This window comes from Ranitomeya imitator, chromosome 3, assembly GCF_032444005.1.
Source record: "Ranitomeya imitator isolate aRanImi1 chromosome 3, aRanImi1.pri, whole genome shotgun sequence".
Lineage (NCBI taxonomy): Eukaryota > Metazoa > Chordata > Amphibia > Anura > Dendrobatidae > Ranitomeya > Ranitomeya imitator.
Window position 1 is genome coordinate 487652320 of NC_091284.1, and position 25824 is coordinate 487678143.

Here is a 25824-nt window from a genome sequence, read left to right on the forward strand (position 1 = left end):
GTTTTGGGCACCGGTGCTCAGGAAGGATATAATGGAACTAGAGAGAGTACAAAGGAGGGCAACAAAATTAATAAAGGGGATGGGAGAACTACAATACCCAGATAGATTAGCGAAATTAGGATTATTTAGTCTAGAAAAAAGACGACTGAGGGGCGATCTAATAACCATGTATAAGTATATAAGGGGACAATACAAATATCTCGCTGAGGATCTGTTTATACCAAGGAAGGTGACGGGTACAAGGGGGCATTCTTTGCGTCTGGAGGAGAGAAGGTTTTTCCACCAACATAGAAGAGGATTCTTTACTGTTAGGGCAGTGAGAATCTGGAATTGCTTGCCTGAGGAGGTGGTGATGGCGAACTCAGTCGAGGGGTTCAAGAGAGGCCTGGATGTCTTCCTGGAGCAGAACAATATTGTATCATACAATTATTAGGTTCTGTAGAAGGACGTAGATCTGGGGATTTATTATGATGGAATATAGGCTGAACTGGATGGACAAATGTCTTTTTTCGGCCTTACTAACTATGTTACTATGTTACTATGTTACTATGTAGTCCAAGCATCCTGGGCTGGAATAACAGTTGACAGGCGCCAGAAGTTGGTTGACTCTATGCAACATACTGTAGATGTGAAGCAGTTCTAAAAAACTGTGGGTAATCAACTAAATATTAGGTTAGTGATTCTCAGAAATGCTAAATCCACAAAAAAATAAAAAGTACATATTGTGAGTTTATAAAGACAAATGCAGACACAGCTATTTTTTCGGACAGCCCAATCTCATTTTTTGTTATTTTCTGTAAAGCAGTTAAAAATTATATACATTTCTCTTCATGTTTTGAATTAGAAAACAGTGTGGAATGTTCCCAATGTATGGAAATAAAAACTAGTATAAAGATTTTGTCATTAGCTCATGTTTTTGAACACACTGCTATTATTTTGATCACATCTGTATTTACATGTCAAGAGTGTTGGCAGATCATCATAAAGATGACATCTAATATTTTCGGAATAATGGATTATTTCCCCTTTAAGGGTGTTAAGAGCAACATTTTTCAATGTTTTCAATTTTTAATTTATATTTTTGCCTAACATGAATATTTAAAACTGTAAAATTAAAGCTGATAAAGGAACTTGTGCAAGAATGCTTTTAGAAGATGATAGGACAGAGCCAAGCAAAAGCGTAGTAGTGTTATTTAATCATTCTATTGTCAGAGTTATATATTTGAATGCAATTGTACCTTCCTTATTGTGAAATGCACAGCAGTTTACATTGTGGCTCAGTGCAGGGTTGCAAACCTGAATATTTCTTTTTCCTGGGTACTGTAACTTATCAAATAATCACGATCAGCTATTTTTTTTTTAAAGATTATTTTATATTACCGTAAATATAAGTCAATAGCTCAGAATACTGATATTGTATGGACAAACTAACAGTATACACTGAGAAATAAATATGATGATTGTATTCTAAATAATCAGCACAAGTTCCTCCAGCTTAAAAAAAACCATGATGACATGAATTATTTTTCATAGACACTGGAAAAAGTTTCCCTAGTTTTATGAAATTTTCAGAAATGTGTGGATACTTTTAAAGCATCAATTGTTATATAGAAATTCAGAGGTTTTTATTTGTTGTCTTCTGGTGCAGAAATTACAGCTGAAACAGAGAGCAGTGATATCCATCCAGACTGGAAACCATCATTCCTTAGTAATGAAGAGTTCACCCAATTGATGCTGGAGGTAAGAGATTTCTCAAGCTACAGCTAAGAGTTTCAATACTTTAGCAATGGACAAGGAGTAGGTTTATAAGGCTATGTGCACACTTTGCGGATTCCACTGCGGAAATTTCCACAGCGGAATTCCAAAATCCACAGTGAAAACCCGTCGCGGTTTTTACTGCGGATTTATTGCGTTTTTTTACTGCGGTTTCTTATGCGGATTTTCATCTGCATTTTCCTATTGGAGCAGGTGAAAATCCGCAGAAAAGAAGTGACATGCTGCGGAATGTAATCCGCTGCGTTTCCGCGTGTTTTTTTCCGCAGCATGTGCACAGCGTTTTTTGTTTCCCATAGGTTTACATTGTACTGTAAACTCAAGGGAAACTGCTGCGGATCCGCAGTGGTCAAATCCGCTGCGGATCCGCAGCAAAATCCGCAAAGTGTGCACATAGCCTAAATCTGATATTGGTGCCCAACTTTTTGTATTTTTTTTATACTGATGATTATAATATTTTTACAGCCAAGCCACTGGCTGGAAAAATTATAACATATAATTACAGTTTGCATAATTTTTCCCATTTCTATATTTCAAACTGGGCAAATGCAGAGACTTACAACCGACCTAGCGTCTTCATTAGGCAGGTGCCTGATGAAGGACCTAGACTGGCTCCGAACCGCGTAGCGACAATTACAGTTTTTTTCAATTACCTCAGTGGTATATCACCTCATTATCCGTGGCTGCTCGAAACACACCACTGTCTCTCTCCCTTTCTTGGATTTGTATCTGGATCTCATTGGAGTTCAGTGGGTGGAGCAGCAGCCATTCGGATTGACTTCACTTTTCCTCAGCGTTGTGCCGGCTCTAGCACAACAGGCTCAGGTGAGAACCTTCAACACTGAGATTCAGGTTTTTATTAGTATGATCTGCGCAAAGTGCGCTTTTCTCTTTCTTATTATTTAGCCTATAAGATAAGCTACACTAAAAGAAAAATCAAAATTCCATAACTATTGCCTGGTACAAATCAACCTCTGTGCCCCACTGTAGTTCTAGCCCCTCAAATGAAGTTTCCATTAGCAAGTCACATTATTCCTTAAAAGCTCACATTCACCTAATAAGTGAGACCCTTATATAGACGCACAAGTTGGCCTCCAAGTCCAGGTGCCAGTCTAAGGTTCTCCACACCACATCACCACACAATTTGCCCATAGAGGACTGTGTCAGGACTGAGCTTTCCAGGCACAATGTTAGCCATCAAATTAGGGGACTACCAAAATTAGAATATCATCAAAAAGTTAATTTATTTCAGTTCTTCAATACAAAAAGTAAAACTCATATTATATAGAATCATTTCAAACAGAGTGATCTTTTTCAACTGTATATTTCTGTTAACGTTGATGATTATGGTTTACAGCCAATGAAAACCCAAAAGTTATTATCTCAGTAAATTAGAATAATTAGCAAAAACACCTGCAAAGGCTTCCTAACCGTTTAAAAAGGTCCCTTAGTCTGTTTCAGTAGGCTCCACAATCATGGGGGAAGATTTCTAACTTGACAGATGTCCAGTGCACAAAGAGAGTAAGCCACAAAAGGTCATTGCTAAAGAAGCTGGCTGTTCACAGAGTGCTGTATCCAAACATACTAATGGAAAGTTGAGTGGAAGGAAAAAGTGTGGTAGAAAAAGATGCACAAGCAACCGGGATAACCGCAGCCTTGAAAGGATTGTTAAGAAAAGGCCATTCACAAATTTGTTGGAGATTCACAAGGAATGGAGTGCTGCTAGAGTCATTGCTTCAAGAGCCACCACACACAGACGTGTCCATGGTGTAGGCTACAAGTGTCACATTCTTTGTGTCAAGCCACTCATGACCAATAGACAACGCCAGAAGTGTCTTATCTGGGCTAAGGAGAAATAGAACTGGACTGCTGCTCATTGGTACAAGGTGGTCAGATGAAAGTATATTTTGCATTTCATTTGGAAATCAAGGTCCCAGAGTCTGGAGGAAAAGTGGAGAGGCACACAATCCCAGCTGCTTGATGTCTAGTGTGAAGTTTCCACAATCATTGATGGTTTGGGGAGCCATGTCATCTGCTGGTGTAGGTCCACTGTGTTTTATCAAGACCAAAGTCAGCGCAGCCATCTACCAGGAAATTTTAGAGCATTTCATGCTTCCCTCCGCCGACAAGCTTTTTGGAGATACAAATTTGATTCTATAGCAGGACTTGGCATCTGTCCACACTGCCAAAAGTACCAATACCTGGTTTAAAAATAACAGTATCACTGTGGTTGATTGGCCAACAAACTCGCCTGACCTTGACCCCATAGAGAATCTATGGGGTATTGTCAAGAGGAAGATGAAAATCACCAGACTCACAATGCAGATGAGCTGAAGGCTGCTATCAAAGCAACCTGGGCTTCCTTAACACCTCAGCAGTGCCACAGGCTGATCGCCTCCATGCCACACCACATTGATACAAAATATTTAGAATTGAGAGTCCTCAGTGGTTGATACCTTTTAATGGCTAACTGAAAAGATGGTAACAAATTGCAAGCTTTCGAGATTACACAGGTCTCAATTTGTTACCATCTTTTCAGTTAGCCATTAAAAGGTATCAACCACTGAGGAATCTATATTCTAAATATTTTTCTATCTACTGGCTAACACGGTACCAAGATATATATCTTTCCTGTATCACATTGATGCAGTAATTGATGCAAAAGGAGCCCCGACCAAGTATCGACTTCATTTACTGAATATACATGTCAGTAGGCCAAGATTTAGGATTTTAAAATTATTTTTCAAGCTGGTGTTATAAAGTATTCTAATTTACTGAGATAATGACTTTTGGGTTTTCATTGGCTGTAAGCCATAATCATCAACATTAATAGAACTAAACTCTTGAAATAGATCACTCTGTTTGTAATAACTCTATATAATATATGAGTTTCACTTTTTGTATTGAAGAACTGAAATAAATTAACTTTTTGATGATATTCTAATTTTGTGAGAAGCACCTGTATATTGAGGAAATCACCACTTTTTCCCAAATAATAAACATGCCATTTTTACATTAATCATAGCATTGGATACATACCCAGCAAAATATGATATCACTTAATTTCTTCTAAATATCTATTAATGTAGTATAGTTCTATTGAAATAGTTACTGATCCTCGATTTCAAGCACCACTCCGATACCTTTTTGTGTCCCATTAAGGGTATTTGCATTCTTCATCTTTGCCCCGGTTACTACTTCCACCAATGTAACTAATCACCTGAATAAAGAGGAGTGGACCCCTGACACCAATATATTCAAATGACAAAACAATGCCATAAAAATAATATATAAAAAACAATTTTTGACGGGCACAAGGGGGCATTCTTTGCGTCTGGAGGAGAGAAGGTTTTTCCACCAGCATAGAAGAGGATTCTTTACTGTTAGGGCAGTGAGAATCTGGAATTGCTTGCCTGAGGAGGTGGTGATGGCGAACTCAGTCGAGGGGTTCAAGAGAGGCCTGGATGTCTTCCTGGAGCAGAACAACATTGTATCATACAATTATTAGGTTCTGTAGAAGGACGTAGATCTGGGTATTTATTATGATGGAATATAGGCTGAACTGGATGGACAAATGTCTTTTTTCGGCCTTACTAACTATGTTACTATGTTACTATGTTAATTCAGAGATACCATCTAATATATAATTGCCTAGAATACTACTTCCTGCAATTTGTGCCAACTTCCGTGGCTTTGTCCGCAGCTAATGTCTGGAGCTAATGTCCGGAGCTAATGTGCGGAGATAATGTCCGGAGCTAATGTCCGGAGCTAATGTCCGGAGCTAATGTCCGGAGATAAGTGACGTCAACATTGTCCAGTGTCTGATTGGTTGCCGCCTGCTGCGAGCGACCAATCAGAAACGTGCCGTACTGTGACACACTCCGCCCGCCATTTTGGTGTGATTTTTGAATTTTTACCTCACAGCAAGTTTCTACTGCGTGGAGGCGGGCCCAGTGACGTTGCTCTTCAAGCTCCTGCCGAATTTCGTCAAAAAAATGATAATACCATTTACCAAAACTATATATATTTAGTTGTGAAGTGGTTCAGTGACATTTTCACACCAATTTTGAACTTTTGTTTGGTGTTTTCTCCATATACTGCCTATTATTTTTGTTCTTTCTTACTATTATTTATTAATTGTATTATTCTTACATTTGAATAAATAAAGTATATATGGATTCTAGACTCCCGATTCTTTAGAATCGGGCTGCCATCTAGTCTATATATATTATCTATACAGTAATAAAGATATGGAAGATTGTATATGCTAGGGGCCTCTCCTCTTTTTTCAGATGCTTAGTTACATTGTGACCCCTAATTATTGATGTCAGCTCTATAGACTTGCATTGTGAAAGTAACTTCCGATCCAAACATAAACCCCTGTGTGATCCAGTTAGTTTGATTTTAAAGTAATGTGAGCCAGCAGAGGCCGGGACATGTTTAGGAAGGGTTGGGGGCTCCAATATTTGCCAGAAGTTCTTCTTTAACCCCTTAGTGACGGAGCCAAATTTTTTAAATCTGACCAGTGTCACTATATGTGGTAATAACTCTGGAGCGCTTCAACAAATCCCAGTAATTTTGAGACTGTTTTTTCGTGACGCATTATACTTTATGATAATGATAAATGTAGGTCAATATGTTTTGTGTTTATTTATAAAAAATATCAGAAATTTGAGAAAAATTTAAAAAAATTAGCAATTTTCAAACTTTGAATGATTATCCCTTTAATCCACATAGTCATACCATAGAAAAACATTAATAAATAACATTTCCCACATGTCGGCTTTACATCAGCACCATTTGTAAAATGTTATTTTATTTTGTTTGCATTTTAGGAGGTTTAAAAATGTAGCAGTAATTTTTCATTTTTTCAAAGAAATTTACAAATTTATTTTCTTAGGGACCTATCCAAATTTGAAGTGCCTTTAGGGGTCCCATATATTGGGAAACACCCAAAAGTTAAACCATTTTAAAAACAGCACCCCCTGACATATTGAAAACTGCTGTCAGGTAGTTTATTAACCCTGCAGGTGCTTTACAGGAATTAATGCAAAGTGGCATGACAGAAATGAAAATGTGTATTTTTACCACCTAAATGTCTCTAACTTCTGAACAGATTACTACAGCCGTCAGACTCTAAAGCCGCTATTTGGTCATGAATTGCCATGGCAAATATTAGGACCACAAAATTATGATCTCATGGTGCCAATTGGGATAAAGGGGAAACCCGCTGCCCCCACACTCTGTTAACCATTTATAATGATGTAGTCACTATTGACAGCAGCATCTAAGGGGTTAAACAGAATTGGAAGGTGCAAACATTGATCATGGCTGATGCAGCAAGTTGTCAGCTATAGTGTACAGCAGACAGACAGCTTCTGGATTGTCTCCTGTATGGGGAGGCTATTCTCTCATATCTCAGGTCAGTTAAAAGAAGTATTGGCTGTCATTAATAGAACAGTACAGACAAAAGACGTACTCTGCACTCTATTTAGTGAATTAACTTATTGTTATTGCCGGAGATTATTCCCCTTTAAGCAGTATAATTAATTATTATTTACAAATTTTTCCTCTTTTTTATCTTTTTATTTGTCTTTTAATAGCTTTAAGGTAATATACAGCAAACAAGTAAAACAAAAATATGTACAGTAAAATGCTTGACTTCCTCTCTTTGTTGATAACAAGCTGTTGTTCTCTCGATTCTGTAGGCACTTGATGGCTTTATTATAGTGGTTACAACAGATGGGAGTATAATCTATGTCTCTGATAGTATCACACCACTACTTGGGCATTTGCCAGTAAGTTTCTTTTCTTTTTTTCATTTTTACTAAAAATAGTACAAGAGTTACATATATTTGAAATAGCAATTGTTGTACTCGTTGTATCAGAAGAGACTGAATTTGTGAAAAATGCATGGTCATACGATAGGCCCATTCTTAAAAAGTAAAAATGAATGAATGACAAGAGATGAGATATAATGAATTAAATGGCGATATAGTCATGACAGCAGATAAAGTTGACTAAGTGATGTATTTAACAAATGTGTAACACAGTGACTGATATATAGTTGGTCCCGAAAGTAGGGTGTTCAATGTCAATGTGCAGACATACTGCTGATGACAATTACTGTGATATCACTAATTGCTTTCATTTAAAGATATTTTGTGAGAAAGTATTTGTTTTAAAAAGTTCTTTGCCTCCAGGCTCTGTAGTTTCTTTCTTTTTTCTTTTGGTTGAGTGCTGCTGCTTCTTCATAGGTTTTCCCTGTGACACAGTATTTGGCCAGATTCACATGTCCATGTATTGTGGTCCATGTACAGACTACGATGCATGGACAGGTTGCAGGTCTCCATATGGGAAGTGGACCACCTCAGAGGCTGTTGACATTGGGTCATGAGCTAATTCATGAATCACAGGCCATAACACACGGATGTGTGGATGTGGCCTCATGGTCACTTACCTTTTTATTCACTGGAGGCTGCTGGAAAGAACAGTGTGATGCAGAGCTATTAGAGAAAGGGAAAACTGTGTCCATTCTAGGTTTAAAATAATAATTACAATGGGAGTTAACTGGGTTGAGGGCTTACTGGTGTTACTTCTGAAGACTGCAAGAGAGACTAATGTTTTACATCTATGAGCAGAGAAGAATGGCAGAAAATAATAGATGTATAAGTCGATATGCACGTGATATCATTAGGATGCCGAAATACCCACATAGATTTCAAAACAGACAATGCATCAGGAAGACGCCTTCAGTGTTTTCGCCAAAGCGTCTTTTCTGCCATTTTTTTGTGGTGGTTGTCTTTTTGGACTTCATTTGCCGTCTGCGTTGTTTATGTGATATAAAGCAAAGTGGCAGCTCTCAAGCAAATGCTGCCAGAAGGATGGGTCAGTCACTTCCTTTAGCCACTTCACAGCTTTCGAAGATTGAGGCACTTAAAAGAAATGACAAAAGACGGAGCATATGCATATCATTTTAACATTACAATACATTTATTCATCCATTTGTTAGCTCGTGTTGAGGTGTCTTTCAGTTAGAATCCATCTGAAAAAGATGTTGTGTTCACATACCCTTAAAGGCAATGATCTGGCACCACAGCTATTTGTCAGTTATGAAGTGTAAAAGGTAGAGTTGATTCTTTGCCAGCTTCCTATATATTGCCTGCAAGCTCCAGTGGAGAGGATGCTGTAATGGAACAAATAGTGAACCCCCTTGTGGATAGTCGACCATTACAAGTTCTGACACCAGTCCTCTGTAAATTTGTCCTACTGTTTTGACATAATTTTATGTTTCAAAATAGTTCTATTATGCTCTACAATAATGTGACATTTCACCTTCACACTGCAAAAAAAAATGTTTGAGCATGTACAGTAATATCAGTCTACTTGAGTGGTATGGATTAATGGGAATCACAGAAATAAAAGAGCCTGCCATGTCGTAGAATAAACAAAACCCAAAAGAAAGGACAGGCTTCAGACCTAGCCTACTAATTGAGAGTTTCAACAACATATTTTTTCTGTCTTGCATATAAGAAAAAATCTTCAAATTGACATGAAAACTCCAAAGTTGTGTAGGACACAAGAGCACTTGGTAATTTCTAGATACATTTACTATGACAGCATTCACTCAGCGTACAGACCACAATACTTGTGCATTTTCCTGGTGTGTAGAAGTTATTTTTCATGACTTGTCCATTGTTATTGGTATCAATATTAAAGTTGGTACAAATCGATTTGCGTGACCCGGTCCACTGGCTACTTCATTGGATCAATCTGTACCAACTTTAATTATTACCCACAGCAGATAGCTGCTCAATCTGGCAAATGAATTCCTGGCACAGCTAGTATGTGTATTAAAGGGAACCTGTCACCTGAATTTGGCGGGACTGGTTTTGGGTCATATGGGCGGAGTTTTCGGGTGTTTGATTCACCCTTTCCTTACCCGCTGGCTGCATGCTGGCTGCAATATTGGATTGAAGTTCATTCTCTGTCCTCCATAGTACACGCCTGCACAAGGCAAGATTGCTTTGCGCAGGCGTGTACTATGGAGGACAGAGAATGAACTTCAATCCAATATTGCAGCCAGCATGCAGTCAGCGGGTAAGGAAAGGGTGAATCAAACACCCGAAAACTCCGCCCATATGACCCAAAACCGGTCCCGCCAAATTCAGGTGACAGAGTCCCTTTAAGTGACTGGCAAAAGTAAAAAATTTTCACCCGCAATTGAATTTTTTTTTTTAAAAACCGGTGCATACTCAATTTACTTCCTATTTTCCAGGTCATGCAGCTCTTTGAAGGTTAGGAGTCTCAGGACTAGGACAAGTGTGGGTTTTTCCACCAATGGTGGATTTTAATGGGTACAGTGCTGGAGACAGCGCACTGCCTGTAATCAGAAGTACAGGAAGTTCAGGGTGGGTTCCAAATGCGTTTTGCAGGGTTAATTTGCTGTATTATATCCCTTTGACTGGTGTACACTTTTACTGCTAGATCGAAAAACTCAGTCTGCTGTACTATTCCATATAAAGGTATCCAGTTATAATGCCTATGACCCAAAATCCTAAATGGCATGTAAATATATGTTTGTTTGTTGTGTCTTTTTTTAAACAAATTACATAAAATGACATAAAAAATACACAGCATGCAATAATTTTCAGTTGGAACATTTTGCACCCAAATATTTACTGTGACTACATTTTTCTTGAGAGTAAATAACTCAAAGATCGAAGGATTAAATCCCTCTCCTTGTTGATCCAAGAATTCTTTGGTAAAAAGTTGGCAAGCATATTGATCAGGCATCATGTAAACTTATTTCCTGTGCTTCCCCCAATAACAGTAGCTGATCATTGAGGTTTAGACAAGATTATTATTATTATTATTTATTTATATAGCTTCATTGATTCCATGGTGCTGTACATGAGAAGGGGTTACATACAAGTTACAAATATCACATACAGTAAACAAACTAACAATGACGGACTGATACAGAGGGGCGAGGACCCTGCCCTTGCGGGCTTACATTCTACAGGATTATGGGGAAGGAGACAGTAGGTTGAGGGTTGCAGGAGCTCCGGTGTTGGTGAGGCGGTAGCTCCGACATCACCGACATCAACTGTTTCATCATCATGGCAGCTTCGTTCTAAGAATTGGTTTGTCCAATTTGCTGACAAATTTTGTTATTGAACAACTACAATGCTGTCAGTCAATCCAAAAGCTTAAAAAACCTGGAACTTGAATATTTAAGAATGTAAATGTGAGGTTTTGTCTTTCTTAAGATAATTTCTACATTTGCATAGTTATTGAGCAGCTATTGGCAGTAAGTTTGGGAGTTGATTTTTGAGTTTATCGTCAATCTGAAAAGGTCCAACTAGTTCATCTTTAATAAGTGGAGGCCTGTGCTCACTTGTCTAATAATTGTGCACAGTGTAATAAGCATACACTATGCTTATTGTCTGAATTTGGTATTCTGTAATATCAGACAGGCCAGCTGCAGAATTGTCTATAGCCTATGGATCACATTTTGAAAGTGAACATTTCTAAAATTGAGAACTCCGATATGTGAAGTCTATTTGTTAAACTTTAGACCATCTACAATCAGAATAGCAGCAGTCAGATTTCCATGTCATCCTTGCACATTTTTGATTCTGGAGGTACTGACAGTGTACCTGAGAAATCAGCGGTGGAAGCTATGTAGTAATACACTGTACATTATTGCTTTTGCTCCAACTGCCAGGAAAGGAGAAACCATCTCATACCAAAAGTTAACTTCTCTGATGTTGGCACTTTAAAACAGTGTATACCTCTTGTAAAGGTTTCAAAGTTATTGCCAGGCTTGGATCACCAAGAAAACTGTTCAGGGCCTGAAAAAGGGCCTGAGCCTGTCTCCTGTAAATACGTAAAAGGACATACTTGTTGTTTGTAGACATAGATAGGCACTAGTGTATGTGTTTCCTTATACTATTCTAATATTATATTTTGCTTTCTTTGATACAATCATTCATAAAATGACAGAAGTACATTCATTAGATTAAATGTTAACCCACCTAGTTATTTTTTTCTCTACAGTCAGATATCTTGGATCAAAATCTGTTGAATTTTTTACCAGAGCAAGAGCATTCAGACATCTATAAAATTCTGTCTTCACATATGCTTGTAACAGATTCTGCATCTCTCAGCTATCTAAATGGTGAGTTTAATGTTCCTTCCCATGTTCTGATGCAAAAAATAATATACTTGGGGTAGGACCAGACATAGTGGTCAGTACGTGGTGAGTATGCAGCCAAACTGTGGACATGCTGCACCCACCTCCTGGCAGTGACTGGCAAATGTATTAAAGGAAGAGAAGAGTAAATTAATTTCTTATTGTTAATGGTTATACAAAAAGCTTAGTACGATTATAGAGTCTGTCCAGTGAAGATCAGTTATCACTAGTGAAAAGCGAGCATACTCGGGTGTCCTCCGAGTATTTGGGCGTGCTCAGAGATTTAGTTTTTGTCGACACAGCGGCATGATTTGTGGATGCTAGAAAGCCTAAATATATGTGGGGATTGCCTGTTTGTTAGGGAATCCCTACATGTATTCAGGCTGTCTAGCAGCCGCAAATCATGCAGCTGCATCAACAAAGACAAAATCCGAGCAACGAGTATACTCGCTCATCACAAATGTGTGCTTTTTTTTTTTGCAAACCCAATAGGTAAAAAAAAAAGCAAAAAAAAAAAACACACATTTGCTTTTTCACCTCTTTAAGATCCCACTACAACCTCAAAACAGGTTCTACACGTAACCATCTATGGCAAAAAAACAGTAAGTGCCCTGAACCTATATACAGTGGGGCAAAAAAGTATTTAGTCAGTCAGCAATAGTGCAAGTTCCACCACTTAAAAAGATGAGAGGCGTCTGTAATTTACATCATAGGTAGACCTCAACTATGCGAGACAAACTGAGAAAAAAAAATCCAGAAAATCACATTGTCTGTTTTTTTATCATTTTTTTTGCATATTATGGTGGAAAATAAGTATTTGGTCAGAAACAAACAATCAAGATTTCTGGCTCTCACAGACCTGTAACTTCTTCTTTAAGAGTCTCCTCTTTCCTCCACTCATTACCTGTAGTAATGGCACCTGTTTAAACTTGTTATCAGTATAAAAAGACACCTGTGCACACCCTCAAACAGTCTGACTCCAAACTCCACTATGGTGAAGACCAAAGAGCTGTCAAAGGACACCAGAAACAAAATTGTAGCCCTGCACCAGGCTGGGAAGTCTGAATCTACAATAGCCAACCAGCTTGGAGTGAAGAAATCAACAGTGGGAGCAATAATTAGAAAATGGAAAACATACAAGACCACTGATAATCTCCCTAGATCTGGGGCTCCACGCAAAATCCCACCCAGTGGGGTCAGAATGATCACAAGAACGGTGAGCAAAAATCCCAGAACCACGCGGGGGTCTAGTGAATGAACTGCAGAGAGCTGGGACCAATGTAACAAGGCCTACCATAAGTAACACACTACGCCACCATGGACTCAGATCCTGCAGTGCCAGACGTGTCCCACTGCTTAAGCCAGTACATGTCTGGTTCCATCTGAAGTTTGCTAGAGAGCATTTGGATGATCCAGAGGAGTTTTGGGAGAATGTCCTATGGTCTGATGAAACCAAACTGGAACTGTTTGGTAGAAACACAACTTGTCGTGTTTGGAGGAAAAAGAATACTGAGTTGCATCCATCAAACACCATACCTACTGTAAAGCATGGTGGTGGAAACATCATGCTTTGGGGCTGTTTCTCTGCAAAGGGGCCAGGATGACTGATCCGGGTACATGAAAAAATGAATGGGGCCATGTATCGTGAGAATTTCAGTGCAAACCTCCTTCCATCAGCAAGGGCATTGAAGATGAAACATGGCTGGGTCTTTCAACATGACAATGATCCAAAGCACACCGCCAGGGCAACGAAGGAGTGGCTTCGTAAGAAGCATTTCAAGGTCCTGGAGTGGCCTCGCCAGTCTCCAGATCTCAACCCTACAGGGCTGCCACTAGAAATTTTGGGGCCCCATACTGGCAAAATTTTCGGGGCCCCCTTGAAACTCCGCCCAGGCTCCACCCCAGCCCCGCCTCCAGGCTCCACCCAACGAACTGTCCACAGTCCCACCGCTCTCTCTTGGAAAATCTCCACTTCTCACCTATCACACATTGACAGTTCCCATCACCAGATCACACATATAGCCAGCAGCTTTTGTTTTGGCCAAAAGATTTTTTAAGCCGCCACCATAACACGGTAGACACTTTTGGCCGGGCCCTACTCTACTGTAACCTACTAAATATTTGTTAAAATATGCAATACAATTTAGGTATATTTTTATTTATTTTTCAATTTTTAAAATGACCTATAATACTACATACAAGGAACAAATACCACCGCACTATGACCAGATGACATATTACCACCACAGTGATCGAATAATATAAAATACAAGGAACAAATACCGCTACACCATGACCAGACCGCATATAACCACAAATGACTGAATACTACAATACTGATCAGTAATAAAAAAAAACCCACAATATTATCACCATCAGTGCCATTATACACAGGAGATCTGTAATTAGTAAGCAGTGTCTGTGTACAGGTAATACAGTGATCACCGGTGACATTATACACAGGAGCTCTGTATATAATGTATAGGTAATACAGTGATCACTGGTGACATTGTACACAGGACCTCTGTATATAGTATACAGTGTATAGTGTCAGTGTATAGGTAACACTGACTCACCAGTGACGTCTCTAGGTGAAGTCCTTCATCTTTCATCCAGCGCAGACCGCCATCACTTCATCCAGCCAGGACTCGTCTCTGCAGGAAATAAAACAGTTATCTCGAGTTCCGCTTGTAGAACACATTACTTAATTTTCCCAACTTCTACATTACACCACATGAAGAAGGCAACATAGTATCACTCTACACAGTAACAGGACCTCCCCCCATTTAAAACAGTATACTCAAAAAATAAAATAAATACATCACTGCAATAATAATATCCCTTAATTAGCCCCTATGGTAATATTTGCCATCCTAGCCCCCGTGTGTCTCATTCCAGGCTCCAGCCATATGTTCTCCCATCCTGCCCTCATGGGTATCCATTCTGCCCCATATGATCTCCACATCCTGCCCCATCTGTCTCCATCGTATCCATCCTGCCCCATCTGTCTCCAATCTTGCCCCATCTGTCTCCATTCTGCCCCATCTGTTTCCAATCCTGCCCCATCTGTGTCCAGCACTCTGCCCCATCTGTGTCCAATCCTGCCCCATCTGTGTCCAGCACTCTGCCCAGTCTGTGTGCAATCCCGCCCCATCTGTGTCCAGCACTCTGCCCCATCTGTTTCCAATCCTGCCTCATCTCTGTCCAGCACTCTGCCCCATCTCTGTCCAGCACTCTGCCCCATCTCTGTCCAGCACTCTGCCCCATCTCTGTCCAGCACTCTGCCCCATCTCTGTCCAGCACTCTGCCCAGCACTCTGCCCCATCTCTGTCCAGCACTCTGCCCCATCTCTGTCCAGCACTCTGCCCCATCTCTGTCCAGCACTCTGCCCCATCTCTGTCTAGCACTCTGCCCCATCTCTGTCCCCCATCTGTCTCCATCGTATCCATCCTGCCCCATCTGTCTCCAATCTTGCCCCATCTGTCTCCATTCTGCCCCATCTGTTTCCAATCCTGCCCCATCTGTGTCCAGCACTCTGCCCCATCTGTGTCCAATCCTGCCCCATCTGTGTCCAGCACTCTGCCCCATCTGTTTCCAATCCTGCCTCATCTCTGTCCAGCACTCTGCCCCATCTCTGTCCAGCACTCTGCCCCATCTCTGTCCAGCACTCTGCCCCATCTCTGTCCAGCACTCTGCCCCATCTCTGTCCAGCACTCTGCCCCATCTCTGTCCAGCACTCTGCCCCATCTCTGTCCAGCACTCTGCCCCATCTCTGTTCAGCACTCTGCCCCATCTCTGTCCAGCACTCTGCCCCATCTCTGTCCAGCACTCTGCCCCATCTCTGTCCAGCACTCTGCCCCATCTCTGTCCAGCACTCTGCCCCATCTCTGTCCTGCACTCTGCCCCATCTCTGTCCTGCACTCTGCCCCATCAGTGTCCAGCACTATGTCCCATCTCTGTCCAGCACTCTGCCCCATCTCTGTCCAGCACTCTGCCCCATCAGTGTCCAGCACTCTGCCCCATCAGTGTCCAGCACTCTGCCCCATCAGTGTCCAGCACTCTGCCCCATCTCTGTCCAGCACTCTGCCCCATCTCTGTCCAGCACTCTGCCCCATCTCTGTCCAGCACTCTGCCCCATCTCTGTAAAGCACTCTGCCCCATCTATGTCCAGCACTCTGCCCCATCTCTGTCCAGCACTCTGCCCCATCTCTGTCCAGCACTCTGCCCCATCTCTGTCCAGCACTCTGCCCCATCTCTGTCCAGCACTCTGCCCCATCTCTGTCCAGCACTCTGTCCAGCACTCTGCCCCATCTCTGTCCAGCACTCTGCCCCATCTCTGTAAAGCACTCTGCCCCATCTCTGTCCAGCACTCTGCCCCATCTCTGTCCAGCACTCTGCCCCATCAGTGTCCAGCACTCTGCCCCATCAGTGTCCAGCACTCTGCCCCATCTCTGTCCAGCACTCTGCCCCATCTCTGTCCAGCACTCTGCCCCATCTCTGTCCAGCACTCTGCCCCATCTCTGTCCAGCACTCTGTAAAGCACTCTGCCCCATCTATGTCCAGCACTCTGCCCCATCTCTGTCCAGCACTCTGCCCCATCTCTGTCCAGCACTCTGCCCCATCTCTGTCCAGCACTCTGCCCCATCTCTGTCCAGCACTCTGCCCCATCTCTGTCCAGCACTCTGCCCCATCTCTGTCCAGCACTCTGCCCAGCACTCTGCCCCCCCGTGTCCAGCTTTACTGCACCCCGGCCCCCACCCTGTGTCCAGCTTTACTGCCCCCCGGCCCCCACCCTGTGTCCAGCTTTACTGCCCCCCGGCCCCCACCCTGTGTCCAGCTTTACTGGCCCCCACCCTGTGTCCAGCTTTACTGCCCCCGGGCCCCCACCCTGTGTCCAGCTTTACTGCCCCCGGGCCCCCACCCTGTGTCCAGCTTTACTGCCCCCCGGCCCCCACCCTGTGTCCAGCTTTACTGCCCCCCGGCCCCCACCCTGTGTCCAGCTTTACTGCCCCCGGGCCCCCACCCTGTGTCCAGCTTTACTGCCCCCGGGCCCCCACCCTGTGTCCAGCTTTACTGCACCCCGGCCCTCACTCTGTGTCCAGCTTTACTGCCCCCCGGCCCCCACCCTGTGTCCAGCTTTACTGCCCCCCGGCCCCCACCCTGTGTCCAGCTTTACTGCCCCCCGGCCCCCACCCTGTGTCCAGCTTTACTTCTCCCGGGCCCCCACCCTGTGTCCAGCTTTACTGCACTCCGGCCCCCACTCTGTGTCCAGCTTTACTGCCCCCCGGCCCCCACCCTGTGTCCAGCTTTACTGCCCCCCGGCCCCCACCCTGTGTCCAGCTTTACTGCCCCCCGGCCCCCACCCTGTGTCCAGCTTTACTTCTCCCGGGCCCCCACCCTGTGTCCAGCTTTACTGCCTCCGGGCCCCCACCCTGTGTCCAGCTTTGCTGCCCCCCGGCCCCCACCCTGTGTCCAGCTTTACTGCCTCCGGGCCCCCACCCTGTGTCCAGCTTTACTGCCCCCGGGCCCCCACCCTGTGTCCAGCTTTACTGCCCCGGGCCCCCACCCTGTGTCCAGCTTTACTGCCCCCCGGCCCCCACCCTGTGTCCAGCTTTACTGCCCCCGGGCCCCCACCCTGTGTCCAGCTTTACTGCCCCCACGCCCCCACCCTGTGTCCAGCTTTACTGCACCCCGGCCCCCACCCTGTGTCCAGCTTTACTGCCCCCCGGCCCCCACCCTGTGTCCAGCTGTACTGCCCCCCGGCCCCCACCCTGTGTCCAGCTTTACTGGCCCCCGGCCCCCACCCTGTGTCCAGCTTTACTGCCCCCGGGCCCCCACCCTGTGTCCAGCTTTACTGCCCCCGGGCCCCCACCCTGTGTCCAGCTTTGCTGCCCCCCGACCCCCACCCTGTGTCCAGCTTTACTGCACCCCACCCTGTGTCCAGCTTTACTGCCCCCGGGCCCCCACCCTGTGTCCAGCTTTACTGCCCCCGGGCCCCCACCCTGTGTCCAGCTTTACTGCCCCCCGACCCCCACCCTGTGTCCAGCTTTACTGCCCTGGGCCCCCCCGCATCGCCGCTCTCAAAAAAAAAAAGTTCTACTTACCTGCCACGCTCCTCTCTCCACGCAGCTGCACCGTGCACTCGCCGGCGACTGACAATGACGTCAGACGCCGGCGACCTGCACGCTGCGGCTGGCGGCTGTTAACTATTGACGTGCGGGCGCGGGCCCGCACGTCAATAGCGTACAGCTGTAGCGCCGGCCGCCGCTAAGGGCCCGGTCCAGCCTGGGGCTGCCGGTAGGGGCCCGGTGAGAAGGTAAGCCTGGGAGCTTTCTAGGTAATTTCCCACGATCTATGAACAGCCAGCAGAGGGCGCCTCACCGCAAATGAAGCTAAATATAGATCATTGATCTATTTTTAGCCTCATTCCCTGGGGTTTTGCAGCGAGGAGCAGCTTGCATTAGCACAGCTCCTTGCTGCAAAATGTTTTAACCCCTTCAGAAGGATTTACATCGTTGGACGTTACAGATCTGCGGAGGGTAAGTATATTGTTGGTTTATTATGTTTTTTTACTCACAGAACGAGGGTCTTCAGTGACTGGATTGGGCGTTGAATAAAATACTGCAACAACCATTGTTTTTATTTCATTAAAATAATGTTAAATAATGTGTTTGTGTTTTATTTAACCCTTCACTACAATTGGATTAATAATGGATAGGTGTCATAATTGACGCCTCTCCATTATTAATTAGGCTTAATGTCACCTTACAATAGCAAGGTGGCATTAAGCCTTCATTACCCCATATCCCACCGCTACACGGGAATGGGAAGAGAGTGGCCAAGTGCCAGAATAGGCGCATCTTCCAGATGTGCCTTTTCTGGGGTGGCTGGGGGCAGATATTTTTAGCCAGGGGGGGGGCAATAACCGTGGACCCTCTCCAGGCTATTAATATCTGCCCTCAGTCACTGGCTTTACTACTCTGGCGGAGAAAATTGCGCGGGAGCCCACGCCAATTTTTTCCGCCATTTAACCCTTTATTTTAAGAGCTAGAACGGCCAAATTTGGCAGATACACACTACTGACATTAGTAGTGTGGAATCTGCAAAAAAAATGGAGAGAAGACATGGTTTACTGTATGTAAACCATGTCTCAAATCATGTCGGGTTTTAGGAAGGAGAAAGAAAAAGCCGGTAATTGAATTACCGGCTTTCAAGCTGTATAGCGCTGGAATAAATATTAATATATATACATATATGTGTCTCACTGACATATATATATATATATACCTATTCTATGTGTACACATTTATTCTACCTATTGGACTGTAAGCTGTCAGTGTGATTTTACTGTACACCACACTGAATTGCCGGCTTTTCTCTCTAACAGCGCTGCGTATTTCTCGCAAGTCACACTGCTTGTCCGTGTGTAATCCGTATTTTTCACGCTTCCATAGACTTTCATTGGCGTATTTCTTGCGCAGTACGGTGACAAACGCAGCATGCTGCGATTTTGTACGGCCGTAGAAAGCCGTATAATACTGATCAGTAAAATACGGCAAATAGGAGCAGGGGCATAGAGAATAATTGTGCCGTATTTTTTGCGAGTTTTACGGACGTAGATTCTGCGCTCTTACGTCCGTAAAACTCGCAAGTGTGACGCCGGCCTAACAATCACCAGCAGCACTCCACACTGAGCAATTAGTTCTTCTTCTCGCCCCCCTCCCCCCCCCTCCCTTTCTGGGAATTATCTGGAGCGCCAGTGTTTCTTCCATTTCTATATACAATGTCAAAATTAACCTATCCTTAAAATGATAGACTGTTCATGTCTTTGTCAGTGGGCAAACTTACAAAATGAGCAAGGGATCAAATACTGTACTTATTTCCCCCACTCTACACCTACTGGAGGTTGACACTTAGACACAGTCTACTACGTTTAGGTGTCCGCCTCCAGTAGGCATATGCGCCCAAAAATGATGCACATCAGAGCACACGTTCACTCTGTCGGTACCATTATAGTCTGTGGCCTGTTGGCACATAGGTCCAAATCCCATTTTGCAAGGGGTTCAGATACACACACACTTCTTTGAATAGACACCCCCCCCCCTTTTTTTTATAGTATATGTCTTCTTAACACAAATCGAGACACACGTAAAGATAAGCATGCATATCTTGCAGTTGTAGCTACATTTTTATGAACCTGGGGTAAATATTCGGATATTTGTTTGATACGGCCTAGACCATTTAGACATTTAGCTATTACATTAACCCCTTTCTGACCTCGGACGGGATAGTACGTCCGAGGTCAGAACCCCCGCTTTGATGCCGGCTTCGGCGGTGAGCCCACATCAAAGCCGGGACATGTCAGCTGTTTTGAACAGCTGACATGTGTGCGCAATAGCAACAGGCTACATGATCGGGAGTCAGCGATGTGTCTGCATAGTAACCATAGAGGTCCTTGAGACCTCTATGGTTGCTGATGCCGGATTGCTATGAGCGCCACCCTGTGGTCGGCACTCATAGCAATGCAGGAATTCAGCTACATAGGAGCTAATGATCATGTAGCTGAGACGATCCAGTTGTGCCAGCTTCTAGCCTCTCATGGAGGCTATTGAAGCATGGCAAAAGTAAAAGAAAAAGTGAAAAAAAAAAAAATATATAAAAGTTTAAATCACCCCCCTTTTGCCCCATTCAAAATAAAACAATAAAAAAAAAAATCAAACATACACATATTTAGTATCGCCCGATCTATCAATAAAAAAAAGGATTAACCTGATTGCTAAGTGGCTTTGCGTGAAAAAAAATCGAAACGCCAGAATTATGTTTTTTTGGTTGCTGCGACATTGCATTAAAATGCAATAACAGGCGATCAAAAGAACGTATCTGCACAAAAGTGGTATCAATAGAAACATCAGCTTGGAACGCAAAAAATAAGCCCTCACCTGACACCAGATCACGAAAAATGGAGACGCTACGGGTATTGAAAAATGGCGCAATTTTTTTTTTTTTTAGCAAAGTTTGGAATTTTTTTCCAACACTTAGATAAAAGAGAACCTAGATATGTTTAGTGTCTATGAACTCGTAATGACCTGGAAAATTATAATGACTGGTTAGTTTTAGCATTTAGTGAACCTAGTAAAAAAGCCAAACAAAAAACAAGTGTGGGATTGCACTTTTTTTTTGCAATTTCACCACACTTGGAATTTTTTTCCTGTTTTCTAGTAAACGACATGGTAAAACCAATGATGTGGTTCAAAAGTACAATTCGTTTCACAAAAAATAAGCCCTCACATGGTCATATTGATGGAAAAATAAAAAAGCTATGGCTCTGGGAAGGAGGGGAGCGAAAAACGAACATGAAAAAACGGAAAATCCCAAGGTCATGAAGGGGTTAATATCCTATGGTTTTGAGCTGCGTTGCTACATACATCCAGTAGTAATATTTTTTAAAGTGCCTCATTTTCAGTTTTCAATAATTTAATAGCAATATTTTGTTAAGTCTGCAAAAGGAATCTGCCAGCAGGATTTTACCCCCCCCCCCAGAGCTATTTTACTGTATTTGCACATGTAATGCTTTCAAAGACAAATCCAGCAATACCTTTACATGGCCGGTACATTTCTCTATTACTGATAAATCAGCATTTGGAGTCATATGTAAATGAGACTGAAGAGCTGTTTTTAGATCTGAAACCTCTGTCACTCCAGCTCTATTTCCTGCCCAGTGCTATCTCCTCCTGCTTCACTGACAACTCTGTTGCCTGTGTCACAGAACATAGAGGCTGTCAGTCAAGCAGGAGAAATTGGTGCTGGGGGGTAATAGAGCTGGAGTGACAGAGGCTTCAAATCTAAAAATAACCCTTCAGACTCATTTGCCTACCAATTGAAACACTGATTTTTCAGTAACAGATGTACGGACCGGCCATGTAAAGGTATTGCTGGACTTGTCTTTGAAAGAGCTATGTGCACATATGAACAGTTTGGCTTGTGAAATCCTGCTGACAGATTCCCAAAAATGGTATTCCAACATGGCAGATTTTTTGTAGTGTTTTTCAGGCAGGAATGTTTCTGTGTATTACAGTGGCAACACTGTGAATGAGATTTCAGAAAATCTAATTTAACCGCTATGCAGAATATCCACAGCGTAAATTGACCGGCTTTGTGGATTTCAACACAGCATACCAATTTATGCCATGGATGTCGCAGTGTTTTTCACCTTTTTCAATACAAAGGGTGAAATGTGCAACAAATCTGCAGCATTTCTGCAATGAAATCTGCTACATTTTTGCAAGTGTGAATTTTGACTTTGAAATTTACAGCAAGTACTGCTTTTTGGTGCATCCACTTTAGTTTTCGTTAACATGACCAATCCACAGACCTATACAGGCAATGCGGGTAATTTTTTGTGTTTTGTCATGTCCTGCCAGCATGTCTTAAACTTACATTTTAATTTGTACCTTCATTCAAGAAACTTCTCCTAAGACCAGTCTCACACGTCCAGATAATTCCAGTACCGGAGAAATCGGTACTGGAGTTATCCGTGTCCGTGTGCTCACGTGGCACATCAGTGTGGCACACGTGCGGCAGCCATGTGCCATCCGTGTGCCGCCTGAGGACCACACAGACCGTGCAGGAGAGACAGCGCTGTCCCCTGCGTGTGGTGCTGAATCCGGCATTCATCCCTTCTGTCCTGCTCGGCTGAAAGCAGTGCTTGCAGGAGAGAAGGGATGAAAAATCAAGTTTTTTTTGTTAAAAATAAAGTTTGGGGTCATCTCCCGCCTAGCACCCCTCCCCACCCCCACGCGCCCGCCCCCTAGCAGAGAAATTCTCACCCAGCTCCCGCGGTGCCTCCTCTCAGCACCGGCAGCTTGTCCACCATAGGGGTGGAGCCGCATATTCATCACTGTAATGAGCGGTACCACGTGACCGCTCACACAGGACAGGCTGCCGGCGCTGAGAGGAGGCATCGTGGGAGCAGCGTGAGTATTTCTCTGCTAGGGGGCGGGTGCATGGGGGGTGGGGAGGGGTGGTACGCGGGAGAAGACCCCAAACTTTATTTTTAACAAAAAAAACAAAAAAAAGCTTGATTTTTCATTCCCTCTCTCCAGCGAACGCTGCTGGGGAGAAGGAATGAATGCCGGCTTCAGAACCAAAAGCAGGGGACAGCGCTTAACTGTAGCGCTGTTTCTCCTGCGGCGGTATGTGCACACGGAGGAGAGTGCACACTGTTCTCTGTGTGGACGTGTGCGGGATGCTTTGCGGACCGTGCTGCTGGAGAAACGCGGACATGTCTCCGTGTTTTGCACACGGACACACGGTCCGTGAAAACACGCTGACATGTGCAGAGACACATTTATTTTGATGTGTCTACGTGCGTCAGTGTCTCCGGTACGTTAGGAAACTGTCACCTCACGTACCGGAGCCACTGACGTGTGAAACCGGCCTAAATCTTATCATAGAATTGTAGGCCCCAAGTATTGTACAGATGGGGATATCACTCTTAGATGGATGTGATTAAGTTAGTCGCAAGGTATTTATATATAATAAACTCAGATAACCGAAGACGCAATTGTTTGTCTCCACCTCCAATATCCAGAATTAAAAAATGAGTATCAAAGATTTTCGAGTTACATATTAAAAACAGCTAATATGTTCAGACATTTTACATTTTTTTCTTTATATGGTTTTTGAAGCATTTAATTGCCACTTTTTTTTAGACTTTTCTAATGGTCTTCTTTTTTTCTATAAAGCTGACAGCAGTCTGGAATTTTGTTGTCATCTTTTGAGAGGAACTCTGAACCCAAAAGAATTTCCAACATATGAATATATAAAGTTTATGGGAAACTTCCGCTCCTGTAGCAACGGTAAGTACTACATTATTTAATTTTTCAGACTGTCTATTATTCATTGTGCTTCACTCTATGCACACTCATTTTTTAATTGATTCTTGAAAAGTTTACCATGTGCCAAGTCAGTTGATATAAAAGTGCACATCTGGCCCTTTAGGAGCATCAGTTCTTCGGACAGGACAGTGGAAAAATAAGGTTATAATAAAGTGAGCGACCATTTTGAATATATTCAGTATGGCGGTGAAAGAAAATCCATAATTTAAAAAAATATAGCTTTTCGAACTGGAAGCTGCTTTATTTACCTTTTCCATTATTAAAATGTAACTGGGTGAGGGTACATCATGTGTATGAATAAAAATAAAATGCAAATTCATGGCTCAAATCTCTTAATAAATCACAACTTCATAAAGAAAAATTCAGTATGTTCTGTATTCGCATGCATGTACTCATTTCAGTTGAGGTAAACGACTTCATGCCTCCGTGTGAGTTGGGTGCTTGCGCAGCTCCTGCGGCTCATCTACAGAGCCATGGGCCATCCACGTGCTGCCACATAGTGTCTGGATATGGCACCATGCTATGCACCTATTCTCCTTTACAAGTAAAAGGATTCAGGTCAAGGAAGTTTCTAGGAATTTTCCCAAGAAGGCTGACATTAAAAAAGTGTCCCCCAAACATCTAATAATGCTGATTAAAGAGCTTGTGAGCATTTTGCATATTCCGCCGAGGCTGCAGGACAGGAGCAATGACCAGCCCATTTGGTAAGGATCTAAAATGCAAAAAGAGGATTATCCATAGAACAGGGACACATTTACGGTAGTTGAAATTTTGGAGTTGGAATTGTGGTGTTCTGTAGTTTGCTGTTGTACGTGGGTGTTTATCTCCTGATCCCTTTTCCCATTTAGTTGAATTGAATTGTTAAAGTGCTGCGGAATATGTTGGAGCTATACAAATAAAGATTGCTATTATTATTTAGCTTTTTACTCCCAGTCTCTATCCTCCTCCCTATTGTTGGTTACTGTTGTTGTATGATAGATGTTTTCTCTTATCCCTTTTTTATCTTTGAGTCTTCTTTACATTACATTTCTGTCCCATGCCTCATGGGGTATGAGAGGGGACAGTTTAGGAATTTTACAGGAGCATACTAATGTCAGAGACACAGGCATCTCTACCTTTAAGAGTACCCCCAAGACATGGATAGTTAGGGTCCCAACTCCAGGGACAGTTTCCTTATTGATGACCCTCACAGCATGACATTGGAGTTGCTTAATACAAGTGAATTGAGCGAGGACATCTAGTTGGAATGTGGCAAGATTATGTATATCGCATACCTGCGTTTACGTGACCGCCTGCTCTCTCTGGCAATTCTGGAGAATCCTAACAGCAGGTATTGTGCACACTGTAAGGATTCAGAAGTCTGCAGTAACTTAGAGTGGCTGTAAACTTTTATTAGAAGACCGGACAACCCTTTTAAGTCTTCTGTTTCAGCATTATGTTCCTTGTTAACGACTTGTATGGCTTTACCTATTAAGTTGTAGGAAATGGCGATCTTTGTCTCCTTATGCTAGTTACATGTGTCACTAGTTAAAGAGACTTTTGCACTGGTCCTCAGAAACATTCTTTTTCTATGTATACAACAACACAAGCCTGAGCGTAATCTGATCATTATTTTCTATTCTTTGCTGTGATTTATTCCATGCACCAGCAATTGTAATGCCACTGGTGTCTTTCCAAATAGGTCATCCTCTGTAGAAATTCCTCAGCGTGCCTTCCAGAAACCGCACTGCATCTCCTTCCCGTCCCCTTTGGGCGGAGATATTCATTGCCCTCGTTTCACCTCTGAGGCCTAAAGCATGTTTATAGCATGTAAAGAAAATAGTAGCGGGAGGAATGCAGAATTGTGTACGAAGAACTGTCGCCTAATATAGCGCATGAAACCCAGACTGTAGTTTTCATTTTGGCTTTGTTCATGTTTATGCAAGAATCACACTTTTTTTTTTTAAATGATTTATT

At 43.0% G+C, this 25824-nt stretch overlaps 1 protein-coding gene across 1 annotated transcript in view; it reads left to right on the forward strand.

Annotated features, from left to right (window-relative positions):
* Nucleotides 1-25824, forward strand: part of NPAS2 (neuronal PAS domain protein 2) — a 154524-nt gene that overhangs the window by 48961 nt on the left and 79739 nt on the right. The window contains exons 4-7 of the mRNA XM_069757586.1: nt 1649-1740; nt 7482-7571; nt 11836-11956; nt 23716-23829. Of these exons, the coding sequence (XP_069613687.1) occupies nt 1649-1740; nt 7482-7571; nt 11836-11956; nt 23716-23829 (417 nt within the window). The remainder of the gene's footprint in view (nt 1-1648; nt 1741-7481; nt 7572-11835; nt 11957-23715; nt 23830-25824) is intronic.